Source organism: Puntigrus tetrazona, chromosome 7 (assembly GCF_018831695.1).
Source record: "Puntigrus tetrazona isolate hp1 chromosome 7, ASM1883169v1, whole genome shotgun sequence".
NCBI lineage: Eukaryota > Metazoa > Chordata > Actinopteri > Cypriniformes > Cyprinidae > Puntigrus > Puntigrus tetrazona.
This window is the reverse complement of record NC_056705.1, coordinates 23,896,945-23,921,405: the sequence shown is the minus strand read 5'-3', so window position 1 is coordinate 23,921,405 and position 24,461 is coordinate 23,896,945. Positions and strand designations below refer to the sequence as shown.

The 24,461-nt window shown below is 38.6% G+C and overlaps 3 protein-coding genes across 6 annotated transcripts in view; 2 read left to right on the top strand and 1 right to left on the bottom strand.

Annotated features, from left to right (window-relative positions):
- smarcd3b (SWI/SNF related, matrix associated, actin dependent regulator of chromatin, subfamily d, member 3b) overlaps nucleotides 1–5,016 on the top strand; it is a 30,183-nt gene extending 25,167 nt beyond the window's left edge. For all 3 annotated transcript variants that reach the window (XM_043245675.1, XM_043245673.1, XM_043245676.1), the window contains 4 exons: nucleotides 204–339; nucleotides 553–675; nucleotides 1,492–1,593; nucleotides 1,699–5,016. In XM_043245675.1, coding sequence (XP_043101610.1) covers nucleotides 204–339; nucleotides 553–675; nucleotides 1,492–1,593; nucleotides 1,699–1,752 — 415 coding nt within the window. In that variant the 3' untranslated portion in view covers nucleotides 1,753–5,016. The remainder of the gene's footprint in view (nucleotides 1–203; nucleotides 340–552; nucleotides 676–1,491; nucleotides 1,594–1,698) is intronic.
- An 832-nt stretch (nucleotides 5,017–5,848) lies between these two features.
- Nucleotides 5,849–12,770, bottom strand: chpf2 (chondroitin polymerizing factor 2). Its single transcript, XM_043245670.1, has 4 exons — nucleotides 11,193–12,770; nucleotides 9,460–10,024; nucleotides 9,069–9,251; nucleotides 5,849–7,827 (listed from the first exon to the last, which is right to left on the bottom strand). The coding sequence occupies exons 1-4, from the start codon at nucleotides 11,465–11,467 to the stop codon at nucleotides 6,556–6,558; spliced, it is 2,295 nt and encodes a 764-aa protein (XP_043101605.1). The 5' UTR covers nucleotides 11,468–12,770; the 3' UTR covers nucleotides 5,849–6,555.
- Nucleotides 12,771–13,373: 603 nt separating this feature from the next.
- On the top strand, nucleotides 13,374–22,600 carry abcf2b (ATP-binding cassette, sub-family F (GCN20), member 2b). Of its 2 annotated transcripts, none has more exons than XM_043245671.1 (15): nucleotides 13,374–13,517; nucleotides 14,403–14,563; nucleotides 14,727–14,939; nucleotides 15,878–16,060; nucleotides 16,273–16,444; nucleotides 16,762–16,857; nucleotides 17,090–17,192; nucleotides 17,676–17,771; nucleotides 17,845–17,964; nucleotides 19,378–19,467; nucleotides 20,017–20,127; nucleotides 20,234–20,296; nucleotides 20,449–20,577; nucleotides 20,699–20,902; nucleotides 20,996–22,600. In XM_043245671.1, the coding sequence occupies exons 2-15, from the start codon at nucleotides 14,422–14,424 to the stop codon at nucleotides 21,110–21,112; spliced, it is 1,839 nt and encodes a 612-aa protein (XP_043101606.1). In that variant the 5' UTR covers nucleotides 13,374–13,517; nucleotides 14,403–14,421; the 3' UTR covers nucleotides 21,113–22,600. The 2 variants fall into 2 exon arrangements, with proteins under 2 accessions (XP_043101606.1, XP_043101607.1); XM_043245672.1 differs by having other exon boundaries at nucleotides 13,400–13,517; nucleotides 14,420–14,563.
- The last annotated feature ends 1,861 nt before the right edge of the window (nucleotides 22,601–24,461 follow it).

Genomic DNA, 24,461 nt, shown 5'->3' with positions numbered 1-24,461 from the left:
TATTTCACAATATGTATTTTTACTATATTTTGATCAAGCAAAATTAACTCCGCCTCATCACATCTCTGTATGTGTATATGATCTAAAACAAGAGTATCTTGGTTCAGTCGTTGTGCTTTGTCTTCTCTAACTGGATCAAACTAATCTTACTAATTTATGAAAAATGCATAGCATGAATTCTCATTGAGGTTATTTTTCTACAGCGTCGACGCTAATGATCAGAAAAAGACAGCGTGCTATGACATTGATGTAGAGGTGGAAGATCCCCTTAAAGCACAAATGAGCAGCTTCTTGCTCTCCACAGCCAATCAGCAAGAGATTGCCTCTCTGGACAACAAGGTTAGTGCACATCTCCCACATCAGTGTGGGCACAGCAGAGCAGATGATTAACTTCTAGACATTTTGTTCTGAATTATAGGTTCTCTGATTTCGACTCGTATTATTACAGTTAAACTGTCAGGAGGATAATAATCAGGATTTAACAACTTCTGCCGTGCCATCGTGCCGGTGAATACCCCTTGATTTTTCAATTTGGCTCTAAATGCTTTGCAGATCCACGAGACTATTGAGTCCATCAATCAGCTGAAGATCCAGAGAGATTTCATGCTCAGCTTCTCCAGGGATCCCAAAGGCTATATCCAGGACTGGCTCAAATCCCAGAGCAGAGATCTGAAGGTCTGCAACTACTTTTATTCTTCTACACATGACTCTTGTATATGCATACATGAAACATGTATATTTTAGAATATAAAATGTGTTTTTTGTTACGGTACTTATTATTTACAGCATTAAGTATTTCAGTTTAATGTGCAGAAACAAATACATATAATACAGCTGTAGGCTCAAGTCCCGAAATGTGTAAACACAGTGGCTCCGTGCCGGGTTCAAAACATTGCTCGGATTGTTTGAGTGGTCCGATATGTCAGCTTCTGGCTCAACCAATGGCATGGGTTTGGGGCGGGGCCACCTGAAGGGGCAGTAGGAGTGTTTGGTAAACCTGTTTGGAAATTAAGTTTGCTAATCTGTTCTGTTGCTCTTGTTAATGATACTGTTATTACACACGTAATAGAGAATCCTGAATAATAAATCAATTAATAAATTCAAATATTGAAATGGAAAGCAGTTCTTTTAAATTGTAATAATATTTTTTTTTATATTAAAGGTTAATAATGTTTTAAGTCGTTTTTATGAAATAGATGCAGCCTTGGTGTGCATAAGAGACTGCAAATTCATCTCTACATCACAGGAATAAATAACATTTTAAAATGTATAAAAATAGAAAACAACTAAAATGTTTTTTTAATTGTATATTTTCATAATAATATTTGTTATCATGAATAATTTTACTGTATGTTTGATAAAGAGCCTAAGAGACTTCCTTTAAAGACTTCTTTCTCTGCAAGTAGCCCCTTACACGCTTCATGTTTGCATGACGCCTGCATCATGTTTGTCCTGCATTTCTAACCGGTTACACGTTTTGATTGTTTGTAGCTGATGACAGATGTTGTTGGGAACCCAGAGGAAGAGAGGAGAGCAGAGTTTTATCATGAGCCTTGGTCTCAGGAGGCTGTCAGCCGTTACTTCTACTGCAAGGTAAGAATATCACAATATACGATGACGATTGGGAACCTCCTCCTGATTCACTGTAAAGCAGGATGTTATAACAGCTTGAGTCTTTCTGTCTTTCTGCTTCCAAAGATTCAGCAGAGGAGGCAGGAGCTGGAGCAGGCCTTGGCCTTGAGGAACACCTAGAACCCAAACCGACCACGTTCAGTAAACATGGCTCATTTGTGACAACACTGCATTATTTTCCGCAGTGTATGGGGGTTTGTGTGCGCGTCCAGTCGTCATTGTTGTCACTGTGACCTACGATCCACCACACTGGACCAATCACACCCTGTTACTCCAGCCGCCCCATTGTAAATTATGTGCATTTCAGCCAATCACGGTGCTGTGTCTTCCATTCCTGGATGAAATCATCTCACAATGCACTATTTGGATTTCTGGTTTTTAATGCCGATGACATCCACCAGCATTTTGAACTTGATGACTTCAGAGCCGGCTCAGTCTCCTCGACTGTTGATCCAACGTTGATTCAGTTGCGATTCAGCCTTCCTTCCTGTCAGTCATCAATTCCTGTCATTCACACACATTTTCCCTGTGATTAACGTGTGTTTGGACTCAGGTATTGATGATGTCTCTAATCTAGTTCACACTTTTGTTCACACCAATTTTGTTCTTGGGTGTTGATCAAAAAGGTCATTTTGTATGTCTGTCAGTGTTGGGAATCAGTGGAGCGACAATATTTGGCTCCATTATTAACACTTTTATCCAGAAGTGTATTTATGAAGTACTTTGAGGGAGGCAGCTTAAAAAAGGAGAATCGTTCAGTATTAACTGAGCAGGTGGCTTGTAGGGTATGTCCCTCTCTGCTGTCTGTCCCTGCCACAATAATGACATTTAGCTGCGTTTTTAATAGTAAATAGTGTACATAAACAATGATTGAGGGACATTGTTTTAATCAAGTATTTAATAGCTATTCTGACATATAAAGACAAAACGGTAACTACACCCCCACTCAAGCGAGAATGACTTTAAAGTTTCCCTTTTTTTTTTTTAACGTTTTGATCGTCACACTTTTTTATTTAATTCTGTGTAGTTGCTGCGTTTTGCATTTGTAGGAGAGTACTGACGTAGTCATTAGTTCACTTTGAAGGAACTTGATAGGTCACAGATGCTTTCTGAGAAGTTTTCACATATACAAAGAAAACGGGCCATACCAGCATGCTGACACAAGTTATTCAGAAATCAAATCTGCTTAAGTTGTGGCGTATCAAATACTGTGTCTGGGTCCAAGCCTCTGTTTCAAATGGGAATACAATCTCAGCTGCCGTTTATGAGCACTGCACATTAATGGGACACCTTTAAACTTCTAGTGTACACTACAATCTGGGCAAACACCAAAATTTTAGTCATAAAAGATGAATCACTGTCTAGCCAACTGAGATTTCAGTATGAACTTAAAGGTTAGGATCACAATTTTTTAGTAGTAGTATAGCACACAACAAGTGTATATTAGCTCCACTTGTTGTCTTTTTTGCGATCTGAGGAAGTGTTTGGACCCAGATGTGGTGACGTCAGACTAGATCATCAGTCAGCTAGATAAAAGTGAATATTCACCTAAACCTTTTTTGTGCACATGGCATTACCGTCTTCTTGGAGAAGTTCCTTTAAATCCAGCATTATTTTTTATCCATTTCAATAGTGTTGTTTAAAATAACATACTGTGGGCATTTGTGTTTCTCACCAATGTCGAAGGATTTTATAGCATTAGTGTTGTTCGATGTTTTACCAAAGGTGTAATTTACTTTTAAAAAGATAGTGTACAGACTTTGACTAGATGAAGGACTTTTTAAAAGATGAAGGATGAATTTTTAGAAGTACACATTTTAAATTCCCATTTCTCCATAGCTGTGAAAACTGCTTTTAAAAATTACTTTGACTCATAGAGTCTTTGCACTAAATCATGAATCATACCTGAGCGCTCTAAACACTTTCTTGCTAATTATACGTCACCTAAACAAAAAAGTAGAGAAATGAAGTATGAACTCGGGAATAAATGTCACATGACTTCTCACTGGCTCTGGGTTTTGATCGTGAACCCTCTGCCGTTTCTTTACTGTCGAGTGAAGGATAGTTTGTCCAGGTCAGTTATTATGTTCTTGCAGTTTGCCTGTGATCCTCACACATCTTCTCGTGAGGAAAGAGGAGTTCTGGTGACCTGCGTGTTGTCACTCAGAGTATTTTTTCAGACCTATGCATGCTGCATGGACACACTTTTTATACTTTAATACAAGGACATGAGAAACCTTCTGACTGCTTGGGACCTGATCAGAAGAGCACTGAGTTTCTTTAGTTAGTGACCCTCTGTGTCTGGGCCACAGCCTCTGCGTACAGTACCAACATGTACAGCAGGGGCCATTTTAGGTCACATGTTATTTTTTTGTTTTGTCTTTTAAAAAGACTTTGCAATTTAATACGGATAAGAGAAGCACACCAATGATTTATACAGAGCCTGTTGGGCAACGACAGCACCTCCCATCGAATCTTGTGGGTACTACATGTATAGTCAGCCATTTTAAACATTATAAACTTGAAGTATTATATCTACCTGTGTTGCTGTGTTAGCGACTGAACAAGGTTGTTTGTTCTCATGTGTAAAGTAACCTATTCTCTAAGCCACCAACTGTGCTTTACTTGACCACCATTTGGTTAAGGGTTCAATGTTACCATCTCTCTCGTTTTAGTCATAGTGTGGATCTTGCTGCCCTCCAGTGCTTCTGTAAGGGAAAATATCCAACCGCGGGTGCTAAAACCACGCTTATTGGTTTCGCTTTGATTAAATGCCACACAGGTATTGAAGTATTCAGTACTAGAGTTCGCCTGGGCTCTCAAATCTTTATTATAACTAGGTTTTGGTTGTAGTGTCTTGTTTTTTTCTTTGGTTTGTTCATAGAAGTCCTGCCAGCAGACATCTGAACAAGTAGGTTTTATGATCCGCTATGTATTGTTTTCTCTCTCACACAGTCTGTATATGTTTGCTTTCTCATCTTGTTCCACTGTTCAGCTAGAGAGATCAAAACTACAGACGTACATGTGTAGCATAGTGAGGATGTAAATAAACAAGCGCTTGCCAAAGTTTGTGAATGAAACACCATACTGAATGTGTGTTGAGAGTTTATTCCGGTCATGAGAATTAGTGCCGTGGTTCTCAACCAAGACCCACAAGGGGGACTCAGTAAGGTATATTAAAGTCGATCAAATTACCTAAATTATTACTGAAACTGAAGGAAAAAAAAACAGAAGTGCATGTCTGCTTAGATTGTGTCTGTGTGTGTCTGAGATCCACTGCATTTATTTAAAATCAAGGGGGGTGATCACTATATCAGGTGAAGTCACATGGTTTGATAATACCATTGCGGTAATTAGGAATAAAAGACTCATCTCTGAAAACCATTATTTTTGTGGTGATGTAGCAGTATTAATTATTAGTGATTTATTCAGTATTTGTTTTCTTTTTTTAACTCTTGACACGATAAATGGGTCATTATGCCAGTGAGGAAAGTGCTGTTTGTATTCAGCGGCTGGCCACACCCTCCACTTTGAAAGAACCATTCACCACCTCTCTACTCTAGACCTGGAAAAATCCACAGGGCTTCCCTCTGTTCTCTCAAATACATGAAGGAGCAGAGAAGAAGACTTCCATACATATAGTGGGATGGATAATGTACTGAATTAAGCTATGCTCCCTGTGGAAGAAGATGAAAAGCACCATTTCACATCCGTGTCTCAGGCCCCTCTGAACATTACAGTGTGTTTTGAATTTCATCTCTCATTAGCTAAAAATCACTTTAAAAAGTGCAGGGGGCTCAAAATGTGCAGACTGTGGTGAACCAGACGAAGCTAGTTAAATAAAACGTGTTCATTTCCTCAAGTCTGTTTTTCAAGAGTATAGGCACTCTTTGTACAACAATCTCTAAAGGTCTCTTCTGATGTCAGGTTCGCAGACGCCTATATTTCTTAAATATGGACTGTCACTTCTAATTGATGGTGTTCAGTATCACTGGTCAAACCAGAAACCACATGAGTTGGCAAAAAGGTGGGTTTTGTAAACAGTAGCGATTAGTGTTGCTTAGTCCTATGTAGTTCAAGACACTTGATGTATATACTGTGTGTTTGTGTGTGTGATATATATATATATATATATATATATATATATATATATATATATATATATATATATATATATATATATATAGTGAGGACATCATATTGATTCATAATCAGGTTTCACATAATCAGGTTTTTTTATTCAGTCCTGAAATTTTCAGCACATTCTTTTCAAAGGTCATACAATCATATATCTGGAGGAAGAAAGATGGCTCAAGTTACTTGTGTAGCTGAGACTAGAACCTCTACTAACCGCTTAAAATCTGACATGTTCATATATTAAAAGATGAATGCGGTCCTTATGCGTTTTCATTGCTAACTTCAGGTTCCTGCATTCAGTTATCGGTATTGATGTAAACGAGGAGAAATGCATTCCTCAAATTTTATTTAAAATTAAGATATTGTGAATGTTGTTCTCTGGTTAAATTAGACACATTCATAGGTTAACTCCATTTTATGTAGATCCATAAAGCGACCCAAAAAATGGAAAATCTGTCATTATTTATCTTCTAGTTAATTCAAACCTGAATTTCTGTCTTCTGCAGAACACAACAAGGAGAACTGGTCAATTTGACATTCATTATATAGTCATAAACGAAACAAAACTAAAAACATTCTTCAAAATGTCTTCTATGTTCCGCAAAAGAAAGTAAGACGTACAGATTTTTTCGCAAGGTGACTTCACCGTGTTTGGCTGAACTGAGATGACTGGATGATCTGTGCAGAGGAGTTCACAGCATCAGGGTGAAATTCACTCGGTCAATATCAGTAGGTCATTTAAGGCCACCTAAATGAGTATCAAGACGTAAGGGTTGCAGTAGTAAGTCAGGTGCTGTTAGCCTGCTCCTGTTCAAACAGAGCCATCGCTAGGTGCGATCGAGAGGCCAGCCCCTCGAGGTTACTGAGCACACAGCGGTGATAGATGTCCTCGCTGAAGCGTGGGTTACATTCTCTGTGCACATACTTCTGAACTAGCGCCGGCTCGACAGCCCGAAACACGTGCAGCCCCGAATAACGGACAAAGATCTCGTAGACGTCCATGCTCTCAAGCAACTCGTCATTGTCCAAAATATCAGCCGCCATTTTTGTGCGGGCAGCCATATAATCTGCATTGTAGAAGCAGGCTTCTTCAAAGACGTGACGGTCAAAATGGCCATCACGCAATGACTCGGACGCAAACGATGAAGCGGCGGAAGGCTGTTGGTCACGGTAGACCAGAGCGGGACTGTACTCTTGGAAGTGGATCGGGAAGAAGACCTGCCAATTGCTGATAGCATTCATACGGCAGCGATTAAGGAAGTCGGCGTTGATCTCGGTCCAAACACTGGCGAGGAAAAACAGGGTGTCTACTGGGTGCTTCTTGGAGATGATGTCCATCAGCTTGACTTGCGAGGGAACTTCAGTCTTTACACTAATCCAAGGAATCTTTACGTCACCGTAACGTTTCTCAACCTCACCAATCATGGCTTTGACACCTGCAAAGACGTCCGTCTGGCTGACTCTTTGTGCGTCGAAGGGGTCATACACAAACAAGAAGGTGAGAAGAGCATTGTCATGGGTATCCAGGGCATTCATGACGTACATGTCAAGGAAGTTACCCACAAAGTCTTGATCGTGTGCCGTCACGGGGAGGATCACCTGTACCCGTGTCGCCTCTGTCACATATGGCATTGGGATGATCTCGACAGCACTGAGCGGTTTCAGCAGACTCACCCGTTTGGCGATGACCTGACTGTGCCCTTTCTGCGTAAAAGCTTCCAGGGCCAAATCCAGCACGTACTCCATGCCTCGTGTGGGATCAAAGCGCCGATACCCATTCAGCAGACGCCGCTTACGAAAGCGCAACTGAGGCTGATAACGCTCGTTCAGACGGCCCACTGCCGTCTCCAGGACTGAACTGACATCTGCCCTGTCCGCACCTCGAAGCTCACACTTTGGGGAGCTGTCGGCACATGAATAAATGTGCTCTTCTGTGAAGTATTCCCAGTTGATCACCTCAAAGCGGGTTTTGGGTCGGAAGGGTGGGTTGATTCCGATGGGCCAGGTGGCTCCGCCTTTGCCCTCTGGAGTGAGCTCACTTATGTTACTGATCTGGTTCTGTGGCCAAAACAACAGAACACATAATTGTAAGGAGCTGCGATAAATGTATATCCGCGAAATAGAACAAGTTCTCTTATATTAGTTATCTAGTTACATTTAAATTAATAATTTGATAAAAAACATTTATTGTTTACATACATGTTGTTACATTGTACTTACACATGTAATTACATCTCTATTTAATTTATGTGTTTACATTTAAAATTACACTGCTGTCCCATCCCTTGCACCTTAACCCACCCTTAAACTTACAACCTCAGTACGGGAACAGTGTATGCAATATATTATTTTTGTACAGTTAAGGCCACCTAATATAAAGTCTCAGTATGCCTGTCAATTGTCTCTCCACTTTTTTTTTAATTATGCAGAAAAGACATTTTTCTCCTTGAGTCAAAGTCATCCTATCCAAGATGAAGTTGAAAATCTGAGGTAGCTCTAGTTAATTTCTTGCTGTTATGTTATGCGTGATGGATGGCTCACAGCTGCAAACATCTCGCCCCATTACCTATGCTTTGTCCAGAAATGAAGCACTATGTGTGAAATTTCATTTGGACTAAATTATTCATCTTTTTAAAATACAATGTAAATGCTTTAGTCTGACTGAAATCCGCAATGTTTGCTATTCAGACTAACATGCATATATAATGTGATTGTAATATGCCTTTGTCCAGCATGCCTTTGTTTCTTAGCTTACGAAAGATGAGTGCTTAATCCTACAAATATCTGATTATACCTCATGTCACATTTACTAGAACAAACAGATTAAGACTGCAGCTGGACTGAGGTGTAGCTCACTGAGATATCATCAGATCCACGTTCAGAAGGCATATTTGTGTAGCGAGGCAAAGCTAATTCAAGATGCACTGACATCTTAATAAGGTGATGGTACTGCATATAATTTTGCAGACATGCTTTATGTCAATGAACCTCTAGGCATGACACAAGAGGTGAACAAGCTAAACGCTGTATCTTATTATATACGTTTCCATACTTATATATACACCATACTTTTCCCAGTTAATTAATCTAATGGTATCTAATTTTTAGATACCCTGACATTAAGGTTATATAAGACGCATCTTTACTACTTCATAAATCTGAAACTACTATTAACAGCAAGAAATCAAATACATTTCTGCCATACTTTTAGAAAAAAATGTTACATGCAGTGTCTTGTCTATAAGTTAGGTTCACGAGTGGGAAAATATTTTCCTCTAATATGAAGTGCAGTAACATACCTGTAACTGCTGTATTTGCGCATAGGTCCAGTCCAGTTCAATCTGGTTATAGCGTTTGTGTAGGCGATACATCAGGGCAGGTTCAGAGACGGGATGGACAGTGAAGGCGTTCTTAAACTTTGCACTGTCCTCGCGCTCAGGGTCCACGTTCTTCTGCAGCTCAAAGTAACGGTATGTCATCTCCTACATCATTTTAAAAGATCACAACAACACCGATCATACACCAGGATTAAATGGATTCTCTCTGTGCTTTGACGAAATAACCAAAAACAATGCAATATTTCAGTTTATGATTATGAGCAAACGACACTGTGGTTACAAACGGCTCAAACCGCTACAGTTTTGATAAATAGATTTCAGCTTTTCATTTACATGCTTTAAAAAAACCCACCTGATGCTTCTCCACACAGCTGAGGCCCAGGTAATCGATGATGCAGCGGCCAAGCCACTCGTCTGGCCTGACGCTGAGGATATCATTTCGACAAGAGTCCAGATGGGGCTGCAGTCGAGCTAGCAGGCTCCGTGACAGCAGGTACCCATATCCTCCATGGCAATACCGGGCACGTTCTTCACCCCCGATAAACTCCTCTGCCCGCCCCATGTACATATCCTGTCCCGCGCTGAGATGATTAACCAGCTCCATGACCCTTTCAGCTTGTGTGTATGTATCGTCTTGTGCGAGGTAAAACCAGTCATACTCATTGCCGTGGTGTTGGTGGAGGTGGCGTATAGTTTCATACATCAGCCAGACGGGTCGGTCATCCCCGTGAGCAACAACGGCCATGCCATGCGGTGCTTTCGCGCTTCGAAGGCCGGTGAAGAAGAAGGTACGGTGGAAACGGTGGGCTACCGTTTTATTGACAGCCACCCCCAGTGTGTTGAGAGTGGCACGTGAGCTCAGGATGCCCACCAGAAGACGCTCTCGGATGCCCAGCTCTGTGTGGATGTAGCGTGTCCTGCGGCAAACAAACAGTATTTAACCATTTTCATTAAAGGGGGTTGGGGGTGTATTTATTTAATCAAAAACAAAAAATGTGAAATGTTATTAGAATTTAAATGAATTTTTCTTATTTGAACTGAACTTAAAATGTTTAATTTATTGCTTTATTATAATTAAATAGTCATTTATTCCTATGATGGCAAAGATAATTTGCTATGAGCTGCTGCTCTACTTAAAATATTTTTTTTGTGAAAACAAAGACACCCCTTTGTGGATTCAAAGTACTGATTAAAACACTGGTTTTAACTGGTTTAGGCCGAGAATGAGGGGATAGAGATCTAAGCCAATTACAAAGCTAAGGGAGACAAACGAGGGACAACTCCTATGATCTCTAAAGCAAACAGCTTCAGTGACTCTGGCAGCCTAGACACGTCAAGACACGTGGAGATCAGATGATATTTTTCTCACAACATGATATTTGTTTACATGTCCAATTACCAATTTACAAAAACATTTGTAATGTATTATATTTCATTATTAATAATGCCCTTCTTTTTATGCAAAGTTTGTTTTGTAATCTAAATTGGTGCCGGTTCAAATTTGTTTTAGCTGTTTAGCTTAAAATGAATAAATAAGCCCTGTCAAAGTATTTTAATGTTAAGTAATTTACAAGAAGACGCATGCAACGCAAACAGTTACTGATGTTTTGGTCTCAAAAGTGAGACTAAGATTTCCAAACACAAGTTTAACTGTTCATCCTCTAAACCTCTCTCGGAGCAGTAGACGGCTGCCCTGCATTTGCGGCCGTGGGTGTTTTTATGAGAGGAATAATAAGAGATTCTATGTCTGCGGCTTCACAAAGTGGTGAAGAATTGAGCTGCAAGAAAAGCACAGAGGCGAGGTGAAAAATACTCGGCTGAGGCCAACTGACTGCCAAGTCAAACAATCCCCACTCACAAGAAACATTTGTATACTGCCTCCTAATACCAAAGTTCATAATTGATTTCATATTATTGTAAATACTTTTAAATCTATACAGCTCATTGCAACTTTTTTATCATGGCCTTCTTTTCTTAAATCTTGTGCAATTTTTTTTCCAATGTGTATATAACAACCACTTTTTGAAGTAGGTTTAGTTCCTTTCGCATTAAAAAATAAAGCCAAATTGGTATTCAGGGACTCACCGGAGGACTTTCTTGTGTGGTTTGTTGGGGTCCTTGTGATAGGGTACAATGCGAGGCTGGAAGTCCTCGTTCCCATCCCCATCTTGACCATCCTGGACATCCCTGATATGACCACTATGCATGAGTCTCCCATTGCCCAGTTCATCTCCACAAGCCTCGTCAGTCTCCCCCTGCGTCCAGGACACCATCAGGAGGCTGAGGCTGCAGCCCAAAGAGAGGCCCAGGATGAGAGGCAGAGCAGGCCGGAAAACAGCCAGGAAAGAAGAGAGGCGCATGGTGGAGCAAGTCAATGGATGTGAAGTCTCAAAAGGTCTCCTTAGAGAGCAGTTCGAGTAACGGCAAAAGTCCTGTTTACAGATGATCACGCTAGAGGCATCTGACAGGGCTTCCGTAAAGGTGAATGTTTAAATCCCTGACACCATGCATGCAATCTGATAAAGTCTTTACAATCAGATTAATGGACGACGAAGACGTCAGGGTAAGCAGCGAACGGCCAAAATAAAAGGAGGAGCGACAGCGACCAATTTGACCTGCCTCCTCACAGTCAGACGACTAACATCAGGACATATGGGTCTGATTTAACACCCAAACATGCAAAAACCGAGACCTCCGCATAAATTAGTCCAGTTTGATCGAACCAGACATCCTCTGGCACGCACTACGCGCGAGCTGCATGCACGAACACGTTATCTGAGAAATAAATGTAGATTATTAGATGGGCGATCACTTCCACTGGTGATGCACACAGGGTCAGATCGCTAACCAGTCGAGACCGTTTGAAGCCAACCAGCATGCAACGTTCTGGCCGAGGACTAAAAAAAATGATAAAGTTTAGAAAATCAGGGTATAAAAGCCATTTCGTGGTCGGAAAGACAACTGGTGATCAGTTAAATTGAGTAAAAAGTCTTCCGCCGTAGCCTCGTAGCTGCTTCGCTCGCACAGGGAAGCTGAGCAACATTAGCAGCCACCAGCGATATTTCCCCCAAAAACACAAACACACTAATCCGCCGAGCCGCGCTCACTTCAGACGAATCCCCGCGTCTGGGCGAAAAATACAAAAACAATCGCGAAACGACTTTCTTGGCTTCGCCGTGGACGCCTCCAGCATCGTCGGTCACGTATCGAGCCTACCTACGGATGTGCTCAAGAGGAAGATCGACTCAATGCGTTAAAACAGACCCAAGGAAACAAGCGGCGGGCGCACTAGAGTTCCACGTAGACACGAGTCCCGCTCCGAGTCCGTTCACACCGAGCCCGCGACCATCCGCCGGGAGCGAGCGGACCCGGACACCGGCGGGCGAAGGGACGGGGCATGCGCGCCTCGGAGCAATATCGAGCAATAGCGACATAACTAACCGTGAGCAAAATTAATTAACGACAACAAAATAACTGCATTACCTCAAAAGGTTTCTGTTCAAAGCATTCGTCGGGGAAATAAAATAACGAATTGCATTTTGTTGCATTGTTTGTATTAGGAAATAATAAAATAGATGCTTTTTATGAAGTGTTACATTTATAGTAATTTTTTATAGTAATGTGTTTTAGGAGTAGACAGTCAGCTTGACTGAAACCAATTTCCTGTTGCCACAAATCTTATAGCTGTTTGGCATAGTTAAATTGATTGTGTTTATTTTATAAATAAGTTCATATGCCTTAGCAATGTGTTACAGCAAATTGATTTGGATGAAAGACTCGTGTGGGTAATAATGAGACCTCTTTCCTCTTCGCAAAGCTACAGTAAAACACAAGCAGAAACGACTGAAATCATGATGCAATGCAAAACATACAATACAAAGTGGGGTTTCGTCTGCTTCTAGGCCTACGTGGTTTCAAATGGAATCAAATCGATTTTTAAAAACCTACTAAAAGAGTAAATAAAGGTTTTAATTCGTTTATCATTTACTCATATGATAACTGAATGCTAAATGAGACTCATTTTCGTTTGCATCTAATTTTTGGGTTTATATAAGTCTAACTATTTTGGGATCACTTCAACTATTCTTCTATATGCTTGCATGCACATGAAACCCTTTATTATTATAGTTGTATACTATTGCAATGTTTGGTACTACACGACTACTGTTGTCATGTTAAGTCTAGTGCCTTCGGTTCTACCCCTGCCACGACCTCCTAGGAAAATCCGTATCTTTTCCCGATAAGCAGTTTTATTACTACGCAGTGACACCGTTGGTCAGCATGTGGAGCTGGGCTCGTCTGACCGGCAGGCGGTGATCTGCTCTTCACCAAATACGGGCAGCGGCGCGCGCTGAGTGTGCGCGAGCCGCCGCCGCCGCCGCCTGGCGCGTGTCTGATCCTCTCGGAAAGGTACGTCTGTTCTGCACCTATATTGCTCTGTCTCAGCTTGTCAGAGTTTCCTCGAAGCTCCCGTTACGTTTACACTGCACGTGAGACATAAATATACCGTAAGTGAGGTAATATCCGAGTTTGCATCTGAGCTGAACGCAGGGCCCTGTTCGCTTCGTGCTGTCACTTCGATCTGTCACCGATGGCAGGCGTAGCCCCGATACAGGTTAAGCGTTAGACGAGTGTAAATGCATTTTTTTTAATGCATATGCAAAAACTGTAAACTCTTAAACTCCAAAATAGAGATGTGAGGAAAGCGCTATAGTTAGCTAGCAAGGCCGTATGCCGGTGTTCCGAGACATACGAGTTTGATTTGGGTTATTAAAACTGTGAGGGTTGTTTATTTTATGCCATTACGTAATGCATAGACGACGTCGAGCTGTCTACTTAAGCGTCGCTGGTACACTTTGTTCTTTTAGTAGTTAGCTTAGCCTGTCTTGGATGAATAACGGTGTGACATGTTGAAGTTAAGCTGCAGTGACACTCTTCACCTGTACATGACTCATTTTCACACACTGCTACGGGTTAACATCACTTCAGCCTCTCAAAAGACACTCAAAGGTCGATGTTAACTAATAAGGGTCAAAGTTGAGAACTGTATGTGGGTATACAATGCATTCCAAAACAGCAGACAATAGAGTAATGGAAGAATCATATAAGCGGTTTACTATGAAAAATGCCATCATGTCATTTCACAAACCATTGCTCTTAAGGATCTTTGCTGTGGTTTTAGGTTCAATAAACCTTTGGCCCGCTCAATGACACGTTCATCTGTGTGTAGTGAAACAGTAATTCATGAACTCACAAGAGTATGGAAATATTATCATGTTATCTGTGGCCTAACAGATCGCTGTACTGCACAGCCATGCCGTCAGATCTTGCTAAGAAGAAGGCTGCGAAGAAGAAAGAGGCCGCCAAAGCTCGCCAGCGTGTGAAAAAGCATGACGTCGCGAACGGAGAAGAAGAGCTTCAAGATGGCGCAGCAACTAATGGAGAAACAAATGGGGGTGCGTTTATTAAAATGGTACCTAAAGTTAGAGGAGGGAAGAAGGTGTTTTATTCATTTGACATTTTGACAGTCCTGGCACATTTGGATGCAAACAAACCTGTAGATTTGGCTACGACACATAATTGACCTTTCTATTTAACCTCTGTCATGTTTCACTTTAGATGTTGCTGCTCTGTCTAAGGAGCTGGATGAGTTCGAGATGCGTAAGATGGAGGCGCGGGCGGTGACGGGTGTCTTGGCCTCCCACCCCAACAGCACCGATGTTCACATCAGCAGTCTGTCACTCACCTTTCATGGTCAGGAGTTACTGTGCGACACAAGCCTGGAGCTCAACTCCGGCCGGCGCTACGGTCTTATTGGCCTCAATGGCACAGGTATTGAGATTAAGTGGCATTGGGACTGACACATCCATTGCTTTTCATAGCTTCATAAAGATTTGCACATAGACTAAAAGTCCAAAAGTTCATTATTAGCGTGTGTATTGACAATAGCTTGTTAATCCACGTAAAAATATTTTGGACAAATAAAATCATTTTTTGAACTGAGGATACTATTCACTTACTATTATCAGGTTTGTTAGAACTTGAGAATGAATAAGCAGTAGCAGATAGTAGCTGGCTCATAATTAAACTCCAAAGAGCTACTTTTAAAGTTAAAGAAATAGTTCACCCAAAAATGAAAATTCTGTCATCATTTACTCACCCTCAAGTAGTTCGTTCTGCCTAACAGAAAAAAAGAAGAAATTTTGAAAAAAGTTTGTGACCAGGCTGTTTTTGTTCTGAATTCTGTGTTTTATGGTCCATTACAAATCTTTCATAAAAATGGTGTCAAATTAAATCATTCAATAGAAGCACTGACTAAAAGCACGACATGCATTCATTTGCAGTTGTCGCATATATTTCTACTTTTAGAAAATTCACACTACGTTGTATTTCTTGATACAGCAACAGACTGTGTAAAATGATTGTTTGTGCAGTACGGTAGATGCTGAAAGACCTAAATTATGTGCAATTCTGAGAAATTTTATTTTTGAATGCTTTGACAATTCTTACATGAAATTTGGCACGAAATCATAAGCCAAGCCTGTGTGCATGAAGACAAACTGGCTTGACTTTGTTGGTGCTTTTTAAAACATTTTTATTTTGCCTCTCTTCCAATTGTTTGCATTTTGTTGCAGCTAATATCAGTAAAATGTGTTTATATTATGCACACAAAAGAAAATTAGCCAAGTAAAAACATTTGGTCTTTTTCTTTATAGTTCGTTTGTCGTTTAAAAAAAGGTTAAAGAGAAGTGACAGATCGTTCTTTACAGGCAAGTCGATGCTCCTGTCTGCCATTGGGCATCGAGAAGTTCCCATCCCAGAGCACATAGACATCTACCACCTGACACGAGAGATGGCCCCTAGTGAGAAGACCGCGCTGCAGTGTGTGATGGAAGTTGATGAAGAGAGGATAAAACTAGAGAAGGAGGCTGAGCGATTGGCTCATGAGGACTGTGAGTTACATACACACACATACACACATGCATCGGGTTTCTATACTAATCTCCAAGTTAACAAACCTGGCAATCCATCTCCTATTATTGATTACACACATACTATAAAATGCTATTAATGTGCTGTTGATGCTATTAATCAAATGTAGATGTGATTTAACAAGTAGCACAGCACTTCAAGTCCAACGTGTCCCATTTTCTCTTAACTGCAGCAGAGTGCGAGAAGCTGATGGAGATTTATGAGCGTTTGGAAGAGTTGGATGCAGACAAAGCTGAAGTTCGAGCCTCACGAATCCTCTTTGGACTGGGTTTCACTCCTGATATGCAGCAAAAAAAACTGAAAGATTTCAGTGGAGGCTGGAGGATGCGTGTGTCCCTCGCCAGGTTTGAAAATGACATTTAAATGTTTATTCTGTGTCAGTACAAAATATGTATTTTTTACTTGTAGAAATAGTATTTAAAAATGTAAAAAAAAAAGTCTTGCTGTATAATGCAGTTTGTTGTTAGTTTTGTTAAACATTTTTATAGTTCCTTTTCTATACGTGCTATAATACTAATTTCATGGATTTTATTGGTTATCCTCACATAATGAATAGACCAAAATCCAAATAAGACCAAAAGTTATAATCTATCATTTTAATACAAATACTTTTATTTGTATTACTTTTATATTGTATTTACTTCTAATTTCCCTCTTTCAGAGCTCTTTTCATAAAGCCTTTCATGCTGTTGTTAGATGAACCTACTAACCACCTGGATTTGGACGCCTGTGTGTGGCTGGAAGAAGAACTTAAGTCGTGAGCACTGTCTTCGGTGTATTAGATTTTCTAGCTTTTTCTAGCCCCAGTAATCAAATGAGATGGAAACTGCCATGCACGGAAACAAAACGAGATGTCAGAGTTTCGTGTAACACAAATGTGTAGGAACTGTAGTTTAAGTTGACAAACAATATATTTTTTTAAACAAAGAAATTGTCAGTACAATTCTTACAGCATATTTAACTGATTTTATTTTATTTTATTTTTTCAGTTTTAAGCGAATTCTTGTACTCATCTCACATTCTCAAGACTTTCTCAACGGTGTCTGCACAAACATCATTCATCTCCACCAGAGGAAGCTCAAGTACTACACTGTGAGTGCTGTAACACAATGTTCCCTTTTTACCTACAATTTAATAAGCAGAGAATCTGTGCAGTGAGGGATACTTCAGCCCAAAATAAACCCATTGTTCTTTCCCATTTTGCTCCAAACCTGTATGATCTTTAAATCTTTTTTTGTTTTGTTTTTTTGATACAGTGGAAATAGAAATATCTTCTTCCAAAAGTCATACAGGTTTGAAGCAACATGAGTGATATGTATGATGTGTCATATAACTGCATCCAACTCATAGAAACTATCTTTTAATAGGAGTGGTGCTCCTGAGGTGCTCCTCATGTGCTCTTCCCCGTCTAGACTTAAAAAGCCTGAAATGCGATGCTTTTTTCACTGTTGCTAATTATGAACTCTTGCTAATCTGGTTTGAGTCTGGTTTATTAGCACACACATATATTAAAAGTAAAGAGGTACAAAGGTATAAGAGTGGTAACAGTGTAATATTTGAAAATTTGTTTTTTAGGGTAACTACGATCAGTATGTGAAGACCAGGGAGGAGCTGGAGGAAAACCAGATGAAGCGGTACAACTGGGAGCAGGACCAGATAGCGCATATGAAAGTAAGGCCTTAATGCTCTCATATGTATGCAATTGCAAAAATAATGTCATAATTATTCCCTCTGTCTCCTGTAGAACTATATTGCCCGTTTTGGACACGGCTCTGCAAAGCTAGCTCGCCAGGCTCAGAGTAAAGAAAAAACACTTCAAAAAATGGTGGCTTCCGGCCTAACAGCTCGTGTGGTGAACGACAAGGTTTGTCACACAACCAGATACTCATTAACATACACTCTGTAGCTCATTTTCTTTTACCCAAGACTAGTTATCTTCATGAAACATCAGTTGAGAATTACTAACTCACTTTGTTCAATTCGACCAATGTCATGTCAAAAGAGGTGAGTCGTGAGAACCATGGAAACCAAAAAACAGATAGACACAGGGTTGGTTTCACTTTTGACCAGTAATGTAGCGCTAATCTAAGATATTTCTTTTACAGTGGTTGTCTGTAATTTCTTCAACAGGAAGTTGCTGGTTTTGCTAAAGCCGGGCTCAGACTATAAAAGACTATATCCTACGTGATTACGAAATCTGGTTGCAGCACACACATAAGAAGAATCATTAAACATGTACACAAGGAGAAAATTAGGGATAAATTGGTCTAAAGCGCCTGTAGTGTAGTTTAAAGTACATCTTTAAAAGAAAGATCATACCAAAAAAGTTTAAATTCTGTCATTAAGTACTCACCCTATTAATGACAGAATGGTCATGTCATTCCAAACCCATAATACCTTCAGGGACTGACATGAGAGAGAAGAAAATTGTTGAATAAAGTCTTTATTTTTGTTTTCTTTGCACAAAAAATATTTTTGCTTCATACAGTATGGTTGAACGACTGATGTCACATGGACTATTTTTACAAAGTCCTTACTACGTTACTGGACCGCTTCATTGCATTGTTGTCAGAACCTAGGCAAAACAAAAGGGTATACTTAAATGAGCAAAAAATAATTTAATAGAAGGAAGTACATTTGTACACATCTGTAGTACATTCTTATCATTTGTTCTGAACTAAATAAAATTGTTGGGTAGCAAACATTAAATGAGTACCAAAATTCACAATTTAACACTTAAGTATTCTTTTAGCATGAAGTATCACATAAAGGGAATGTTAACAGTTACAATTCATTTGAAATGAGTTATTTAATGTATAAAAAAAACTTGTATGTATGATGAGTATAAAAATGGATGAAAAATATGGGTTGGTAAAATGTTCAAGTGTACTACAAGTTTTAACTAAATACATTTTTTAATGCAGATAAATTATGTTAAAAGCTCATTTTAGTTCTTCAAGGTGTCTCAAAACACCAGTTGATGTTTTTAATATTATCTTAAAAAGTACTGAGTAACGTATTTTTGTTTATTCAGTTCAAAATCTGTTCGTGAAGAAAAGATCACTTTAAGTATGTTATGCAAGTGCACTAAAATAAAGTTTGTTTTAGTATCCTTTCTTTCTCTGGGAAATCTCTCGAATTTCATTAAAAATATCCTAAGTTGTGTTCCGTAATTAATAACACAGTTTTTATTTTAGTGTGGACTATATCCATTAGGCTGTAGGTGTTAAAGATATAACCATTGTCAGAGATTTTTAACCACACATTTCTCCTCCAGACTTTGTCGTTTTATTTTCCTCCTTGTGGGAAGATCCCTCCTCCTGTCATCATGGTGCAGAACGTCAGCTTCAGATACTCCACTGACACAGTGAGTCCACAAGCCTTTTCAAACAGCCCATCGCTACAGATATCACATTTACACAAAACTGATTTACAGTAGCATCAAGACATTTCTCTCAAAGGGTGATAACTATAATGAGAACGTTTTAATAATCAGTTTAATTGTACAAATTTAGTCAAGACCATGTATAATATAATAACAACAGCTATAACAATACTATAATAATAGTAATAATAGGATTCATATCATTTTGTATAATTTTCAGTTTTTTTTCAGCTAAAAATGAAAAACACTGACAGGCAATTAGAATCCACTTGACTTTACAGAGATCAAGCATTTAAAGCAGTAGGCAACAAAACTATAGGGATACTTTTAATAAATAGAATATACAACATTTATAATGAACAGAATGTTATTTTCTATCAGTGTGGACACCAGTATAGTTGTCTTTATAGTTATTGTTCTTGGTGTGAACAAGATTTTAGAGTGGTTGTAAAAGCAAATTTAATAAATCATCATTTTAATAAATTTGTTTTTCTTCGTTATTTTATTTACCTATGTATTTTTTTATTACAGCATTTTATTTATAAGAATTTAGAGTTTGGAATTGACCTGGACACAAGAGTTGCACTCGTGGGTCCCAATGGGGCAGGCAAGTCCACACTTCTCAAGCTACTGATGGGAGAGGTCAGTTATGAAAAATAGGCTAATGTGATGGGACAGTTCATTTCTTTTAAAGTATTGAAAAATTATTCGGTTTAAAGCCATTGGCCTGTGTTTTTGTCTCTCATAGCTTCTCCCCACAGACGGAATGATAAGAAAGCACTCGCATGTCAAGATTGGCAGATATCACCAGGTATTGTCTTCATAGAAATGCGGTCCTGATGATTAGCTGTCTTGCTACTTTTGTTATTCTATGTTTTCACAACAGTCATGTTATGTAGTATGTTCATTCAAGTTATTGTATTTTATTTGTTTGTAATTGCTCTGGCATTGTTTGTCCTGCAGCATCTGACTGAGCAGCTGGAGCTTGACCTGTCTCCTCTGGAGTACATGATGAAATGCTTCCCAGAGATCAAAGAGAAAGAGGAGATGAGGAAGATCATTGGACGATACGGCCTGACAGGGAAGCAGCAGGTATGTGTGCGGCTGTATTTTATGTGTAAGGGTGTTAACATGAGTCCTCTATTAATCTACCGTACTACTCTACTTGCTTGGGTTGCTTTCTGTTTTAACTGCCATATTCCCCTTTTACCAGGTCAGTCCCATCAGGAACTTGTCAGATGGCCAGAAGTGCCGGGTGTGTTTCGCCTGGCTTGCATGGCAGAACCCGCACATGCTGTTTCTGGATGAGCCAACTAATCACTTAGACATTGAGACAATTGATGCTCTGGCTGAAGCCATCAATGAGTTTGAGGGAGGAATGATGCTGGTCAGCCACGACTTCAGACTTATTCAGCAGGTATATCTTCAATGCTAGGAAATATGTCAGTTCTTATAGTCTTGTTTGTTCTGACTAGATGTATGTGATCTGGACTTCTCCATCTCTTTCTAGGTGGCTCAGGAAATTTGGGTGTGTGAGAAGCAGACCATCACCAAATGGAAAGGGGACATTTTGGCTTACAAGGAGCATTTGAAATCCAAAATTGACAAACAGACTCATGATATATAAAAACCCATGAGCAAAACAGACAAACTTTTCCACCATGGATTGATTACTCTCCTCTGTTTCCCCGAAGTGCATGACTGAAGGAATTTTAAATTGGACAATGGACCCCAGTTCTTCAGCTGTTGATGTGAATTGCATTCCATTGTACCGTCATCTAGGAGTGTTGACAATGTTCTCAAAAGCAATCGTTTAAGTGTTCCCTGGTCTTACATCTCGTAATGTACCTCTCAGATTTCCCAGCATCAGCAAATCTGTAAAGGCAATAATGATTTATTGGAATAAATAGATTCAATTACGTTGGTGTAGAACAGTAGAGAAGATCAGAGAAGTATGCAGAAAACTGTTTTCAGAATTCAATCCCACGCCAAATCGCGACATGCAGTATTCATACCAAAATAATGAATGTAGACACATAAAAAACATTTTAAACTAAACAGTGTGATCTGTCAATAATGCATCCATGTGAATACACATCCATTTGGAACAACAAAGGGTGCTGCTGGAAGACACCACAAAAATGATAGCGCAAGATGAGCTCGCATTAGGGCATGTTAAAATAGTTTCTCACACGCAGCCTACGTGCAAAAACACGAGCATGTTCATGTTTCACAATGAGTTTTTTTTTCTCATTTAACAGTTCTAGTGAACAGTAAAATCAAGCCGTGCGCTTTGAGTGGTTGAGAAATGTTCCGGCTCACATTTTGTGTATTTCTAGCACAGCTACACTTCAGGGACGCATTTTGAAGATTCTCCGATTTTTCTTTATTTTGTCCTTGTTACACATTGCATGTACTTACTTTAGTAATAAAGTGCATAATTACATGCAATAATCCTAAACAAAACATGGTAACACTTTATTTTATGGTGTCATAATACAGAGTAATTGCCTAATTAAGTAGTTGCCTTTGTGCTTGACATGTACATGAAACAAAATGTACTTACCGTGTAACTAAGTTATGGAACAGCCTGTACTTACAGTTTACCCAAAACGCTAACCTCGTAATAAGTGCATGTCATTAATTAATAATACTCAGTGCAATTACAGTGTAACAAGGACACTGTGAAATAAAGTGCAACCATTTAGTTTTTTGGGTTTTTTTTGCTAAATCTGATAAGACCCCCTGTTCAGGCAGGTAAAAATGCAGATGTACAACTGTCTCCAGTCTTGTGGTTGCACATCTGCATCTCTTCTCTGTCTTTCTATAGCATCCAGTCTGTTTCCCTTACAGTTCATTTCTTAGCTTATACTGTGTAAAAGAAGTGCGGGGTGTTTGACTGAGGGGGTGATTTGCATTATCATCCATGTACAACCTTACATACAAACACACTGCAATGTCTACGCTGGCTTTGCCAAAGCTTGTAGACTATATGTGTGGGACTCAGTGAGATGAAAACTGTACGAGCCCCAAGGTGATATACAGCTGAGAGCACTTTGACAATACTTTAAAATCTGCAGATAAAAATAATGTCTTATAAAACCAAAACATTCAACATATTTGTCCTTGGTTTATGCTTTATAATCCATTTTGACCTTCATTTACACAACTATATTAAATACAATTTCAATAGATACAGGTTAAATATTGCTTTCACACTTTGGAGCAGCAGGTGTCTCTAGTATTAATTTAATTTAGTCAAAATCCTCTTAATTCTCATGTTTGTATAAGGAGCCGTGTGTCATATGAATGATTCATGGGCAAGATGTCCACTTACACAGCAATATTATACAAAAATTATTTTTCTCTTGAGCTGTAATACAGTGTAGTTATTTTGTGACAGAGATTAGAGAATGTTAATGAGTTCAATTAACACATATATTGCAAAAGTAAACCTGTTTTTTGCTAATCAAAATGGCTTGCTCACTGATTTTTAGATATTTATGATATTAAATGCTAAATAATTTTTAAAGTTTTGTTTTTTGTAATCTGATTGCTTAATAAAGTAACTGAATGAATGCATTCTGCATTTTTATTCTTGCTCTTGCAATATATATATATATATCTGATATATATATCAATTTTCAGTCAGAATTAGACAGATTCTGCACTTAAAGACAGAATACAATTTTGAATTCTTCACAGACTCTAATATAATGCAGGCAATACTACCTAAAAATATATATATATATATATATATATATATATATATATATATATATATATATATATATATATATATATATATATATATATATTTTTTTTATAAGTGATTGCAAACTATATATTTTAATTTGATACTTACCACAGTTTTTAGATCATTTATTTGACTAAAGTTTTTACAAGTTAGTCTGGTGGAAATGGATCTGTCAGGATCTGGATCCGATGATGACACAGCTGTGGAGAAGCCATTTATCTTATTTATTTTAAGAGATGAAAGACTAAAGCAGGCGATTAAATTTTCTTGCTTTTTCTTCAGCTTATTTTCTTCTAAATAAATACACTTGAGGTAAAATAACTCTTGTGCTTTATTTTTGTTTTTGTTAGTCTGGTGGAAATGAGCCATGGAGGTTTGAAGATTATCTTATTTATTTTAAGAGATGACTAGAAGAATATGTGAACAAAGATCTCTCAATTAATCATTTATGTTTTTATCTTGGAATCATTGTTGGCCATACTATAGAATTTTGTAGAATTAAGTAATTAATTAAAATGTTAATTGCAAACAAAAAAACATATTAAAAGTAAAAAATGTTTTATTAATCAAATAATAAAAAAAATTAAAAGTAAAAATGATAATGTAATTTTTATTGAAGGCTATTTGTATAATTATATAGGATTATTAGCAGAAACAGATTTAAATACATTGCACAATAAATAAAACCATAACCTCTTCATTAAAATCGTGGACGTGCATCATCTTGCTCAGACGACAATGACAGCTTGGAAATACTAGACTATTTCACTCCCTTTAGTCCATTCACTCCAAACTTTTTCACATTTCTTGGACCAGGATCTGCTGCAGACTATTAGAGATTTTGAGTATTTACATGAGTAATAATAAGGACTACAGGCCGGTCAGTGCAAATTATCTGTATTATCTTTTACTATATGTCAGTTTGCATAGTATTGTGTGTATTTTGTTAAATTTAATGTTAATTTAAGTCATTATCTTAACCGTCTCAAAATGCATGCTCTTAAGCAAACAGATGTTTTTATAGCCTATGAAACCACGCACTTTCATTCTTGATCATATACATTTTTTACCAATCCAACTAACATTAATAATAAATTTAAAACAAAATGCATAGACAATGCTAATTCTGGTTATTTTTTGCACTAAAGTGTAGGATGAGGTAGTTTAGGTTTATACCAGGGATTACCAAACTTGTTCCTGGATGGGAGAGTTTAGCTCC

What these genes read in the sequence shown, in the direction of transcription:
- chpf2 (XM_043245670.1), bottom strand. Translation starts at nt 11,467, where the DNA reads ATGCGCCTCTCTTCTTTCCTGGCTGTTTTCCGGCCTGCTCTGCCTCTC. An exon ending in GCTGTGTGGAGAAGCATCAG is followed by an intron (nt 9,252 to 9,459) that starts GTGGGTTTTTTT and finishes AAAATGATGTAG; the next exon opens with GAGATGACATACCGTTACTT. An exon ending in CGCAAATACAGCAGTTACAG is followed by an intron (nt 7,828 to 9,068) that starts GTATGTTACTGC and finishes TTTTGGCCACAG; the next exon opens with AACCAGATCAGTAACATAAG.
- abcf2b (XM_043245671.1), top strand. Translation starts at nt 14,422, where the DNA reads ATGCCGTCAGATCTTGCTAAGAAGAAGGCTGCGAAGAAGAAAGAGGCC. An exon ending in TAATGGAGAAACAAATGGGG is followed by an intron (nt 14,564 to 14,726) that starts GTGCGTTTATTA and finishes GTTTCACTTTAG; the next exon opens with ATGTTGCTGCTCTGTCTAAG. An exon ending in ACTTCAGACTTATTCAGCAG is followed by an intron (nt 20,903 to 20,995) that starts GTATATCTTCAA and finishes ATCTCTTTCTAG; the next exon opens with GTGGCTCAGGAAATTTGGGT.